This window comes from Symphalangus syndactylus, chromosome 21 (genome assembly GCF_028878055.3).
Source record: "Symphalangus syndactylus isolate Jambi chromosome 21, NHGRI_mSymSyn1-v2.1_pri, whole genome shotgun sequence".
Taxonomy (NCBI): Eukaryota; Metazoa; Chordata; class Mammalia; order Primates; family Hylobatidae; genus Symphalangus; species Symphalangus syndactylus.
In genome coordinates this window covers 50,444,368-50,457,890 of record NC_072443.2, presented here as the reverse complement: position 1 = coordinate 50,457,890, position 13,523 = coordinate 50,444,368, and the positions used below count along the sequence as shown (strand labels likewise).

General features: G+C 47.1%; 1 protein-coding gene across 8 annotated transcripts in view; it reads right to left on the bottom strand.

Annotated features, from left to right (window-relative positions):
* The window catches only part of CHCHD6 (coiled-coil-helix-coiled-coil-helix domain containing 6), a 250,023-nt gene that overhangs the window by 39,325 nt on the left and 197,175 nt on the right, over window positions 1–13,523 (bottom strand). For 3 of the 8 annotated variants that reach the window (XM_055260225.2, XM_055260226.2, XM_063630687.1), the window contains one exon: window positions 6,836–6,906. In XM_055260225.2, the coding sequence (XP_055116200.1) occupies window positions 6,836–6,906 (71 nt within the window). Of the gene's footprint in view, window positions 1–3,317; window positions 4,728–6,835; window positions 6,907–13,523 lie in introns of those variants that run through there. The other 5 variants (XR_010118639.1, XM_063630685.1, XM_063630683.1 and 2 more) reach the window with 3 other exon arrangements.

The window sequence follows — 13,523 nt, the reverse complement described above, 5'->3', positions numbered from 1 at the left end:
AAGGAGAAGCCAAGACAGATTCTGAATGAATCCCACGGGAAGCAGACTGAAGGTTGTCATAAAAAATAGATGTGACACAATAAATGCAGGAGGTTCCCTGGGGTCTTAATCTCTTCTTCAGAAAATCTGAACAATTCTGCCTTCTGTGCTGCTGTGAGGTGGGTGGGCGGGGGTGTACATACACATTTTGAATATTCACTTCTGTCTTAACAATAGGATTCTTCCAAAACAAGAGGCCCTAGTCTGTGACTGTCAGCCTTGCCATCAACACTCCTCTTTGGTGGAGAGCTCCCAGTTGGCCCTGAGGCAAGAGTCTTCTGAGATCTTGACATATGCTGGGCTTGATCCAGGCCTCAGTACAGGTTGGTGTCCCAAGACAAGTTGGGAGAGTCACCCGTGGCTTCAATGCCTCATGTTGCTAAAACGAACAGGGTCTGGCTTTAGGATTTTACTGTTTCCTTTACCTGGGGTGGCCCTTTACTGCTTGGCAAACTTTAGTCATTCCTCAAAAACTAAGTTAGGACCTCTGGTCCCAGCTACAATGGAGCAGCTTGTGAAAGGCCTATGCTCTCCCCGAGGGAAAAAAAAATTAAGTTGGAATTCAAAAAATTTGCGTGAATGCATCTAAGGACCAACACAACTAGGACTTGAGGTCCAAGATTACGAAGGGAAGGGAACTGTGGAGAGGTGAGTGTTTGTTATTAGAGCCACTTTCCCCCTCAAAGTTTCTGCCAATTCTTGGATCAGGAAGACAGGCTGAATGTCACGCAAATGGCTTCAGCTGAAAGGCAAGAAAAGCTGTGGAGGCTCTAGGCAGTCTCACAGGATGATAGGGAGGCAATGCTCCTGTGGAGGCTGCCCAGGCAGCTAGGACTTAGGGAGCCAGGATTCCAGAGAAAAGGGAGCTACAAAGCAGTGAGACAATACTCAGTGGTTTTCTTCTTTTAAAACATTTGTCAAATTCTTGAGCTACTCAGGCAAGAAGCTAAGAAGCTAACTAAAAGAGGCCACTGAAAGAGTAGAATTTTCAGAAGTCTTGCAGAGCCAAGAAAACAAAAATAGTGGTTTAGAGCTCACCAAGAAAGAGGGACCCTGGAAAGCCACATCCCTAGGCATCTCTGGGGAAGGTCATATCACAGAGGACCTCTGTCATCTTTCCAGACAATTTCTGGCACTCAATCAAGAATTACCAGACATATAAATAAATAGGACCCCAAGAAAAAAAAAAGGCAACAGAAATAGACCCTCAGATGATTTTAAAATAACTGTAACTAATATGTTCAAGAAAATAGCAAAATGTAGAATTTCACCAGAGACGGGGAATCTTAAAAAAAAAGAAGCAAAGCAAATGGAACTTTTAGAATTAAAAATATTTAGTAACTGAAATTCTGAATGCAACAGATTTAAGGCACACTTGACACAATAAAGAGGATCAATGAACTAAAAGACCAATAAGAAGAACTCCAACTATAGCATGGAAATTTTTTTAAATGAGGAAAAACAGAAAAAAGAACAAGAGACATATGAGACAGTAATACATATAACCTCGGAAAAGAGGAAAGATAAAATAGGGGAGAGTGTTATTTGAAGAGATAATGGTAAGAGATTTCCAAAACTGAGAAAATGATGTCAAACTTCAAGACCTGAATCCCAAAAAGAATAAAATAAAGAAAATCTATAACTAGGTATGGCTTAATAAAACCAAAGACAGAAAATCTTAAAAACAGAGAAAAAAGAGGTAAAGGAATGACAGCAATATCAACAGGTGGCTTCTCAAGGAAAAAAAAAAAACAAAGGAGAATGTAAAGATATCTTCAAAGAGCTGAAAGAAATGACCGCTATATTTTTCAAAATGAAGGTGAAAAAGGTATTTACATACAATTAAAAATAGAACTTTTATCAGAAGATACATTAAAAAAAAAAAAAAAATGAAGGCCAGCCACATGCAGTGGCTCCTGCCTATAATCCCAGCACTTTCGGAGTCTGAGGCAGGAGGATTGCATAAGCCAGGAGTTCAAGACCAGCCTGGACAACATAGTGAAACCCTTTCTCTACTAAAAATTTAAGAAGTTAGCCAAGTGTGGTGGTGCACACCTGTGGTCCTAGCTACTCAAGAGGCTGAGGTGGGAGCATCTCTTGAGCCCAGAAGGTTGAGGCTGCAGTAAGCTGTGATCATGTTACTGTACTGCAGCCTGGGTGACAGAGTGAGATCTTGTCTCAAAAAAAAATAAAAATAAATAAAATAAATAAAAAATAAAAAAAAGAAAGAAAAAAGAAAGAATAGTAAAAAAAAAAAAAATTTAGTCAGAAGGAAAGTGTCAGAAAAAAACAATAAATCTGTAAATCATTAAAAATACAGAAAATTTGAACATGACTAACCAACTTAACCTAATTGACAATACAGAACACTACTGACAGAATACACAATCTTTTTAAATGCACATGGACAGTTTACCAAAGCACATCATATACTGGACCATAAATCGAGTTTCAAAAATTTTCAAAGAATTCAGAGTATGTTCTCTAATCACAGAAGAATTAAACAGAAACCAATTATAAAAAACATAACTAGAAAACCCCTAAATGTTTGGAAATTAAACAATATAGTTTGAAATAATCTATGAGTAAAGAAGAAATCAGAATGAAAACTGGAAAAATGTTAACTGATTTATACTAAAAATACAATATATCAAAACTTGTAGCTAAAGCTGTGTTTATAGAGAAATTTATAGCCTTACATGCATACATTAGAAGATAAATAAAGCTTTGAAAAAGGTAATTTCACTGCCCTTAGGATCAAGTTAAAATTCCTACTATATTACAAAGTTCTGCATGGTCTGGCTCATGCTCACTTCTCGGAGCTTCCTCTTTTTCTCTCTTCTCATTCATTATTCTCTAGCCATACCAGCCTTTTTTCAATTACTTCAATAAGTTAAATTGCTTCTTGTCTCAGGGACTTTGCACATACTAATCCATCTGTTTAAAATGCTTTTTCCCACCATGTGACATGTTCTTTCTAATTCAGACTCTTTCTTTCATGGCACTCATTGCTATAATCAGTTAATTGGGTAACTGTTTGTTGTGCAATTAATTTTAAAACATTGTTTGTCATTCCCCAAATGTTATAAGCTCCTTGCTGGCAGGGACTGCAGCTGTCTTGTTCATCACTGTGTCACCAGGGCCTAGCATGGTGTCTAGCAAACAGCAGGCACTCTATACATGTGTATTAAATGAATGAATGAATACATGGACATCTAGTTTACCATCTAAGCAAACAGTTTACTCAAAGTTGTTAAAAGATACTCCATGGTCTTGGAAGAAAACTCCTCAATATTACTGCTATCAGCAGTTGGCATTTATTTCTATGACATTTATGATGTAATTTACAATATCTGTTAATCCAAGAAATATCTCAAAGATTTCTCTTGATGTTTAAGTTAAATAATTTCTAACTGTACACTGCTTCCTGTTTACTGTATTTGGGAAAAGGAAAAGTGTTTTTATAAACTCAATTTATATATCAAAATCTGTTCTACTCTATACCAAGCTAGGTGTGGTGAAAAAGTGACTAAAATGATTGCCATTATTAACAGTATCTTAGCCCATTCAGGCTGCTATAATAGAGTACTATAGAGACTGGGCAGCTTACAAACAATAGATGTTTATTCCTCACAGTTCTGGAGGCTGAGAAGTCTAAGATCAAGGCACTGGCAGATCTGATGTCTGGTGAGGGCCCACTTTCTGGTTCATAGATGGTGTCTTCTGTGTCCTCAACATGGTAGAAGAGGAAAGGGAGCTCTCTGGAGTCCCTTTTATAAGGGCACGAATTCCACCCACAAAGCCTCCACTCTCATGATCTAATCACCTTGCAAAGGCCCCACCTCCTAATATCGTCACATTGGGAGTGAGGTTTCAACATATGTGTTCTGGAGAGACAAAACATTTAGTCCATAGCAAATAGTCACACTAATATCAACAACAGTTGTTGACATCCTGGGTCTACTTTCTATGTGGAATCTTGCTTAATTATCACTTAAAGATTAAAGAGTGTATCCTGTTTGTTTTGTAGGTGAGGAAACAGAGGCCTGTAGAAGTGAAGTGACTTGCTAAGGGGCGGGGCAGAGGTCTGAGCCCTGGTCTGAGTCCAAACCCAGGCAGGCTCTGAGAGCTCCACCCCGCTGCCATCTTATGTCCAGGCAGGGCCTGCAAGGGACAGCAATGATGCAAAGACAAACAAAGGAAAAGCAACCCCAGCCCTGCCACAGAACCAGCTGTGACCATGGACAAAAGGAGTTATTCGACCTCTCCAGCCTCAGTTCTTCACTTGTATATGAAACTAACAAGAGTAAATACAGAATGGAGTTGAAATGCCTTGCAGAGTACTTATTGCTTAGTAAATAGTGGTAATTATCAAGGGATGCTGTAAACAAACAAACAAACAAACAAAAAACCCTTAGGCATCACTCAGATTAAAAATACATTCACATCCATCCCACTTTACTTTCAGGGGATATGAGGATGAGACAGGCTATGACAATAAAGCCAAATTCACAAAGGGGCTGGTGGGGCAGGAGTCCCTGCCCTCATGATGGTGGGCCACTTGGCAGGTGACAGGCATTATGGTTACCAACAGAAAGCTGTCTGGCTTCTCCCCCAGTGCATCTTCTCCTTGGCAGGTGGGTCCTGGCTCCAGGTAGAAAGGGAGGGGCCACTGGCCTTGCAAGAAGCTGCTCGGGTAAGAAAATGGGCAGGAGCTGTGGCCTGGCCCACCTCCAGGGATCACATCCATGCTGTGGCTGTCACTCAGCAGCCTCTTTGATGTGGCTGCCACCACAGCTCTCCTTCTCAATGTTCTGTGATTCCAAGTATTTCTCAGCCCCAGATGAACAGGACATACCGGGGAGAACCCTTCAGAAACAGGTTGAGAGCTGGCCATCAGTGGGGGCAGGGTGTCTGTGTGTGGGGTGGCTCACACCCTGCAGGGCAGTACAGCACCCTTCAACTCCTGGATGCAGGCAGCCTTGGTGCTCACTCACTCAGGCCCTGTGGGGTCCTAGCATCAGCAGGGCTGTGCTTCTACCTCTGTCCTTGTCTCTATCTGCCTATTGGAAGATTCTCTTCCTCCCAGGCTCCTAGTATTGCTACAGGACTTGAAATTTCAGGATAATTGGTCTTCTTTTCTTTGAGATGGAGTCTCGCTCTGTTGCCCAGGCTGGAGTGCAGTGGCATGATCTCAGCTCACTGCAACCTCCGCCTCCCAGGTTCAAGTGATTCTTCCACCTCAGCCTCCCGAGTAGCTGGGATTACAGGCATGTGCCACCACATCTGGCTAATTTTTGTATTTTCAGTAGAGACGGGGTTTCACCATGTTGGCCAGGCTGATCTCGAACTCTTGACCTCAGGTGATCTGCCCACCTCAGCCTCCTAAAGTGCTGGGATTACAGGTGTGAGCCACCACGTTCAGCAAAATTTCAAGATAATTATTTTCTCTTTCCCAAGCCCATTCTTAAATGGCTCTGCCACAATATGTAGTATCCCCATCAGCTTTAGGTGTTTAGTGTTCAAGAATAAAACCCCTACACTAAGCCTGAGCAACATGGTGAAACCCCATCTCTACAAAAAATACAAAAATTAGCTGGGCGTGGCACATGCCTGTGGTCTCAGTTACTTGGGAGGCTGAGGTGGGAGGATCACCTAAGCCCGGGAGGTCAAGGCTGCACTGAGCCATGATTCTGCCACTACACTCCAGCCTGGTCCACACAGTGAGACCCTGTCTTAAAAAAAGACCCCAAAACCAGCCTACATTGTTCCCTGTCCTATTCTGTGCCTTTGGGTCTATGCTGACTGTTCATCTGTCCCTACTGTCCTTCCAGCTCCTCACAGTTCTCTGCACAGCTGTTTTTACAACTATCATGCAAACCTGTCTCTGACACTTCTTTCTCATGAGGCCAGACCCACTGCTCACAATTCTGTGCCCTGAGGGCTGCCAGGTGATTTGCCCCAATTCACTCTCGGGAGGGAGCAGCTTTCCCAGGAAGTGGGTGGAGTTGGTGGTAGCCCCTTGGCTAATTTATGAAGGTCTCTCAGGTCCATAGAGACCAACTTCACACAAAGAACCCATAAGACCCAATTCCTTCCTGCGGGAATCACTTTCTGACCTTCCAGGGAACTGTACTATTGACTGAGCAGAGCCACATTGGTACTGGGCACACTGTGAGCACCTCCCTGCTCCCGTGACGTTCTAGCTGAGTCCTCAATGGACAGCACAGGAGCACCACAGACAGGGGACAGAATGCTGGCACTTAGGACTGTGTGATCTGAGCAAGCCAGCAGCTCTCTGAGCCTCAGTTCCTCTGGGCATGAAGTGTGGGCCACCCCAAGCATGACTGCGCACAGGGTGCACTGCACGTACCAGGCACAGGAAGCACTGAGAGGGGACACCTTTCCCTAAAAACCCCTCCACAGTCAGAGGGGAGAGAAGCCAGCAGAACGCCTGCCCCAACTCTTTCTGGGGCCTGACGGCCAGCTCCTCAGCTAGCCACACAAGGAAGGGAGCCCCTGCTCAGCAGACACTGGGCCCCAAAAATAACTCCGCAAGTCTACCCCAGCACCACTCCAATTTGCCAAGGAGCTAGATAAGAACTGAGTGCTAATTTGGCCAATTACAGATGACCAACGGCTACCTCAGATCCAGGTGAGAGAGCTGAGGAACAGATGGTTGTGTGTATTATTAGGGAAACTTGAAATTAGGCAGGTGGTGGCAGGTTTCAAGCCACATGTGGGAATTTTTACAAATGTGGGCCAAGTTTACAAAGAATAATAAACAAATTCTTACTTTATTGTGCTCTCCATCTTTGAGGCTGCCTCATGGAATTGCTGTGAAGACAGTTTATACATCTCAGCATTCTACAAGGAGAAAAACAGAATTGGTTACCAAAGATTGAAATTTCCCTCTGCTCCCTCATGGGATGCAACCACATTAGAAATTGACAGATGCTAATTTCTTGACCGGCATCAAAAACGACTGGTGATTAATCCACACCTTGGGTTCCAGCTCCACCACGCATGGCTGCTGCTACAGAATGCTAGAATAGCAATGGCTGCAAGTGCGTTATGAGATCCTCTAGCTCAGGGCTTGGCAAACCACGATCCACGGGCAAAATCCAGCCTGCCACCTGTTTTTGTGAATAAGGTTTTACTGGCACACAGTCACACTCATTTGTTCACATATTGTCTGTGGCTGCTTCTGTGCTACAATGGCAGAGTTGAGGAGCTATGATAGAGACTACATGACCTACAAAGCTTAAAATACTTACTATCTTTAAAGAAAAAAATTGCTGAGTCTTGATCTGGTCCAACCCCTATTTTATAGGTGGACTTTCCTTCCCAGAGAGGTGAAATGACTTGTCCAAAGTCACAGAGCAACCGGGCAGTGTCAGGACTACAACTCAGGTGTCTGGATTCCCAGTCTGGGACACACTCTGCTGCCTACCTTGACCACCCTACTCATTGGAACAGCAACCATCTGTCCAGATTGTTGAGGGGAGCATCCACAGGCACACACTTAATTTGTCCTGAGATCACCCCGGTACGTGTGCACCTACAGACCCAGGTTTGTGGAGGGAAGGCCCAGGCCTGGGAGCAAAACACAGCTGGGTCTAAGCCCTGATGCCACCACCATGTGGCTCTGGGTAGGTTATGGAACTTTGCTGTGCCTCAGAGGCTAGCTGCTCCAGGCCACAAAGGCCCAGGCCCACATCCTCCTTTCTCTGTGAAGCTCCAGCACCTTCGCATGTTCTGAGGGGAGACTGACACTAACACATCTGCTAGCAGCCTCCCGCCGTGCTCCAGGTGGGAGTGTGGTGAAGCCCACATGTGGACATGTAGGCAGCAAGGAGAAGGCCAGCCTTGGGCTGACTCATGAGGAAGCAGTTTCAGAAATGAAACAACCTGAGGTGGGGCAGGGCCTGTGGTCAGACCTCCCCAGTGCGGGTGAGGAAGGCGCAGCAGATGTCACCTGGAGTTGGCTTGAGGTCAGACCCTTTGCAGACACAACCACATCTACTCCTCAAAGCCTCACACGGACACTTTGGGAGGCTGAGGTGGGTGGATCACCTGAGGTCAGGAGTTCAAGACCAGCCTGGCCCGCATGACAAAACCCCATCTCTACTAAAAATACAAAAAAAAAAAAAAAAATTAGCTGGGTGTGGTGGCGGGTGCCTGTAATCCCAGCTACTTGGGAGACTGAGGCATGAGAATTGTTTGAACCCGGGAGGCGGAGGTTACAGTGAGCCGAGATTGTGCCACTGCACTTCAGCCTGGGCGACAAGAGTGAAACTCCATCTCCAAAAAAAAAAAAAAAAAAAAGGCTCATATGGGCAGCATGATTATCCCCGTTCTACAGATGAGCAAATGGGAGCTTCGGGCCTCAGGTACCTACTGCGGGCACAGATCAGTCAGGCCCTGAAACACGCTTTGGCATGGCAGTGAAGGAACTTTAGAGCTGCATTGCCTTGCACATTTGTAGGACTTTAGCTTGGCTCTCTCTGCCCACCAGGCACACAGCTAGCCTGGCTGAAGCTGGGCAGACATGAAGTGAGAGGTGCGCAGGGGCAGAGCCACCCAGGGAAAGCACTTCCTGTGCACCATGGACCCCCTCAGCCTTCTGCAGGGAAGGTAACTGAGGCAGGGATGGACCCCCCACCTCTAAGGCCAAAGGGCATGGAAGGCAGGTCCAGATGGAAACCAGGCCCCCCTCTAGTCTTACCCCAAGGACTCCCCTGCTTCATCGTGGCCTCAGAGAAGTGCTGACTGGGAGGCAAATGTGGAAGGTGAGCCCCTGGGGAAGAGCACCTGGCTCACGTGTGAGGAAGAAACACCAGGTGCTGGCATTCTGCCCTGGGCTGGGCCGAGGGAGTCAGGGAGGCCTGGGGGCCACTTCTGGGCCTTTCAACCTCCATTGCCTGGTGAGCTTAGGCAAGTCACCTTGCTGCTCCTCGCTTCTGAGCCAAGGAGATAACGGATGCCTCCCTCTGCGGCTACTGGGAATGCCAGCTGGGAAATGCCAACCCTCCAGGCACACAGCAGGCATGAAGTAAATACACGTTCTCCTCCCACCACAGCCAGCTGCTGCCAAAATGTCCAGCAAGGGGGCTCCAGTGTTCTCTCTAGAGACCTCACATTCAAACAAGAGATTATGTCTTTGCCTCAACCAGTCCAGTATTCACCAGCACTGCCTGTCCTGGGCGAGGCGGTAGGGACAGAGACATAACAACTTTGGGCCTCCCTCCCACTCCATGCAGACACCCTTCCGCCACAGCCTGGGTGGGGATTGCTTAGCTCCGTCTGAAGTTCCCCTTCATGAGGCCTCATCAGGAGATGGCATGGATCACAGACCCACATTTTGATTTGTGCTTTGGCATATGCTGACGGTGTTCTTTGGGTAAGTCACTTCTCTTAACAGCAACATAGAGTATCACCCAGCCTGCAGTTGGCGGAGTGACAGCTTGGCACATAGCACCCACCTCAGCCCACCACAGCCACTGAATTTTCCAGAGCTAAAATGCACCTCATCCTAAGCCCCGCCCCCCACAATTCATCTTGGCCTACTTCCTTTCCTACAAAACAACCTCATGGCTCAGGCCTTCTCTTTGAGCCAAACCCCTCTTCCTGTGGTTGTGCCCACAGGGCTCCTGAGTGTCAGGTCACCATCCTGCAGGCCCAGGCACCTGTTGCTGACCTTCTCAGAGACAGAATCCTTGGCCCAGATGGGCCCGGCCTGCTGTGGGCTTCAGTAGACACTCAGAGCCTGTGCTCAAGATGCCATACTGCCAGAAACAGCCTGGCCCCAGTGAATTTGGATAGTGCTTGGGTTTGATTGCAAGCTCAGTTTGAACATGTGGTCAACTCGATTTGTCACAGGAAGTACCCACAGGCCAAGAAGTGGCGGTGATTACCCTGCTGCAGCTTCCTCTATTGTTTCTCAGAATGACTCAGAGAAATTCCCCATCCTGTCCTGTCCTGACCCGCCTGCCCCACTCATTTAATCTGCCTGAGCAGACCTACAGGGACGGATGTCCTCACAACCGCAGCTCCCTTGGCACTCGAAGGTCTCTGGTCCACAATTTGGGAATACCGAGCTGGCTTCTTGTGTTCACAAAGCTGCTCATCCACCAGGCCTTTCCAAGGCTGCTGGAGTGGACCCAGACTCCCTCTTCTGGGAAGGGCAGGACACTCTGTGGACTTCTCAACCAATCACCAGGTCAGGGCTTCTAGAAGGACTAGACACTACCAACGTGCATACTGAGAACCTTCCAAGTGCCAGAAGGTTCTGAGACAAGTGTGGCTTGCTCCCTGGCCTCATGGAGCTCTGAGATGGTGGCATCATAATTACAATGGGGCACTCAGCCAGTCATCCCAGGTGCTGTGGGGCACCTGAAAGGACAGCCTGGTAGAAACCATGGGTCAGACTGAATTCCTGGGAGCCAATACCTGAACTGAGGCTTAGTTTTTTTTATTTACACTAAACAATGTTTTTGAAAAATACTTACATATGGTTTTAAAAAACAAAAATGGAAAGCATGGAGGGTGTGTGGTGAACAGTGAGCCTCTTGGCTGGCCTGGACTCAGCCCTATCCCTACTCCTCTGTGCACCCCGTCCTCGTCTGGGCGAGGTGCTATGCATGCATGGGCACATGTGTGAGTGAGCACACACGTGCCCCACTTGTTCCTGACACTCACTGGACTGCAGCAGACATGATGTGCCACACCTCTTCTTTCCATTGATCCTCAAAGACCTCACCCACTCCAGCTGACCAGCACTTAGTAGTAGGAATGAATACTCTGTAGTATAATCCCTTGAGTATCACTCAAGCAGCTCCCCATCCTTGTACAGAGGTTGTTTCTAATCTTCTACTATTATAAACAAAGCTAAGACGAACATCTTGGCATCTAGAACTTTGTGTGTAAGTATATCTGTAGGGAACATTGTAGAAGTCAAATTATTGGGTCAAAGGGTGTATCCATTTTAATGAATTTTAAAGGATGAGCAGAAATGAGTCAAATGAGAGCAAGGTCTCCTGAACACAGGCAGCAGTGCGAGGAGCCTGGGGCTGCCACAGGGCTGTGCATGGGGCAAGAGATGCCACTGCTGCTGCAGAGGCACAGGGCAATGGCCAGGAGGGGACGTGGAGGATGCCAGCTGCAGGCTCAAAAGCTTGGACTGCACCTCATGGGCAATGAGGGTGAAGAAGACTTTCCTTTTTCAGTGAAGGAGGGGCAGGGAAGAATTTTTTTTTTTTTTTCCTGAGGCAGGGCCTTGCTCCTGGCTGGAGTGCAGTGGTATGATCATAGCCCACTGTAACCTCGACCTCTGGGCTCAAGCTATCTCTCCACCTCAGAGCCACCCCAGTAGCTAGGACTACAGGCATGCACCACCCTGCCCAGCTAATTTTTGTATTTTTTATAGAGAGGGGGTTTCACCATGCTGGCCAGGCTGGTCCCAAACTCCTGGGCTCAAGTGATCTGCCTGCCTCGGCCTCCCAAAATGTTGGGATTATAGGCGTGACCTACTGTGCCCAGCTGATTTGTGTTTTTAAAAGAACATTCTGGCAGCTGTGTGGACGATGGCGTCCAGCTCTCCCTGGCTAGGCCGTCAGTTCTCGAGAGCTCCTGGAACCCTGCAGCACAGAGCTGGGAAGGCAGCATGACTGTGCCTGTAAAGGAGCCCTACTGCCCACTGAGAGACATTGGGAAACTTCTCTGAAGTGCACTCTACCGAATTCTCACACATTAATTAGCACCCAATGACCAGGGACTATTATTTCTGGGTGATTTTCTTTCCCATCGGACTCTTTAGTTTCCCAAATTTGCAGTCTTTTCCTCTGCCCTGTAGACAGCTGCCCCTCCTCCTCCTCCAGCTGCCCCACATGCAGATCTGAAAGCAGGAGGCCTGACCTCCATTAATTAAATCTGCCATTAAAAATTAAATAACGTGAGTAAGAAGGTGTGAGTGTTATCTCCATGGGTTTCCAAAGTCACAGTGTTTCTTCAATTACTTCCCGAGCAGTTTTCGTATTTCCTACTGTCTGATTTCTCCAAGGGCCTGGATCTGTGAGATCAAAAGCAAGGGTGAGGGTGAGGGGAGCATGGTGAGGAGGCCGGGGAGGGGAAGATGACAAAATGTGTCTGAGCAGAAGAGATCACCCGGCAGCCCCTGCCCCAAAGCCAGAATCCAGGTGCGGGGTGGGAGGAGGACATGGGGCCCAGAGGTCTCAGGGGAACCCCCGTAACTATACAGCAGCGTGGGACCAGTGCATTAAGGCGTGTGCAATCACAGATGTGAAGACAACAGAGTCTAATCTGTGGACATTGGGGAGAGCAACTTTTGGACTGGAGCCCTGAAAGACATCCCCTACCCACCTCCCGAGTTAAGAGCAGTCATTCACGGCCTATGGTGTGCACAGGCTATGCTGGGCGCCACGGGAGAGAAGGAGCCTAAGAAGGTCACAGCACTTGAGGATTTACGTCTAATAGCGAAGAAAGAACCAAGGCCTCAGGAGCATTCCAAGAACAGAGCGGCAGCACAGGGCAGCGGCAATGTGTGCATGCCGTGGTCAGACCGCCTGTGCAGGGTCGGGACCCACCTCTTCCGGGTGTGTAACCACAGGCAAGGGTCAAGACCTCTGGGTCTGTTTCTTTAGCTTCTTATCTGTAAAATGACAATGACAGAACCTCCTTTCTGCAGTTTTGTGGGAATTGAATGATAATGCATATAAAATGCTTAGAACAGTGCCTGGCACAGAGTAAATATTCAATACCTGTTTTAATAACTAAAAATCTCCTACTCAAATGCATAAAAACCAGCCAAGTATACTATATATTTGGAAGAGAGATCTGAGAGTATTGGAAGTGTGAGGTCTCCTTGGGGATGTAAACTCCACACAGACAAGGACTTTAGCTTGTTTTGTTCACTAACCTATCCCCAGAGACTGTAACAGTGCCTGGCAGAGAGCAGGCCCTCAATATAAAGTTGAGTAAATGGAAATAGGGGTCAGAACCACTACAGAAAATCCGACAAGATGATCCCACTTGAGAATATCCAAAAAGGTGATCAGGACCTAGTTATTTATAGAGTCAATCAAGAAAGTTTGCTGATTCCCACTATTCCCACTCTGTGCTAGGCCCTGCTCAAGGAGAGCTGAGAGGCTCGTGTGGAAGCCAGTTGGGGGTAGCACAGAATCCAACCAAAGCACAGAGGAGTCTGAGGGTGGGGCCAAGATGGGTGGGAGGGAGTGAGAATCAGGAACCTGGAATCTTTCTAATTAAGTGAGAACATTTCTCCAAATGCTTTGAGAGAATGCAGGAGCCAACAGTCACTGACTGTGCTCTGCTCCCACTAGCAATGTATTCAAAACTCCAATCAAACAGTGATATGTCCACTCACAAGGTTCAACAGCCCTTCTCAGGCCAGGCACTGAAGCAGAGATTTTCCAACAGGTCAATTCCCGGCAAGCTGAAAGCAG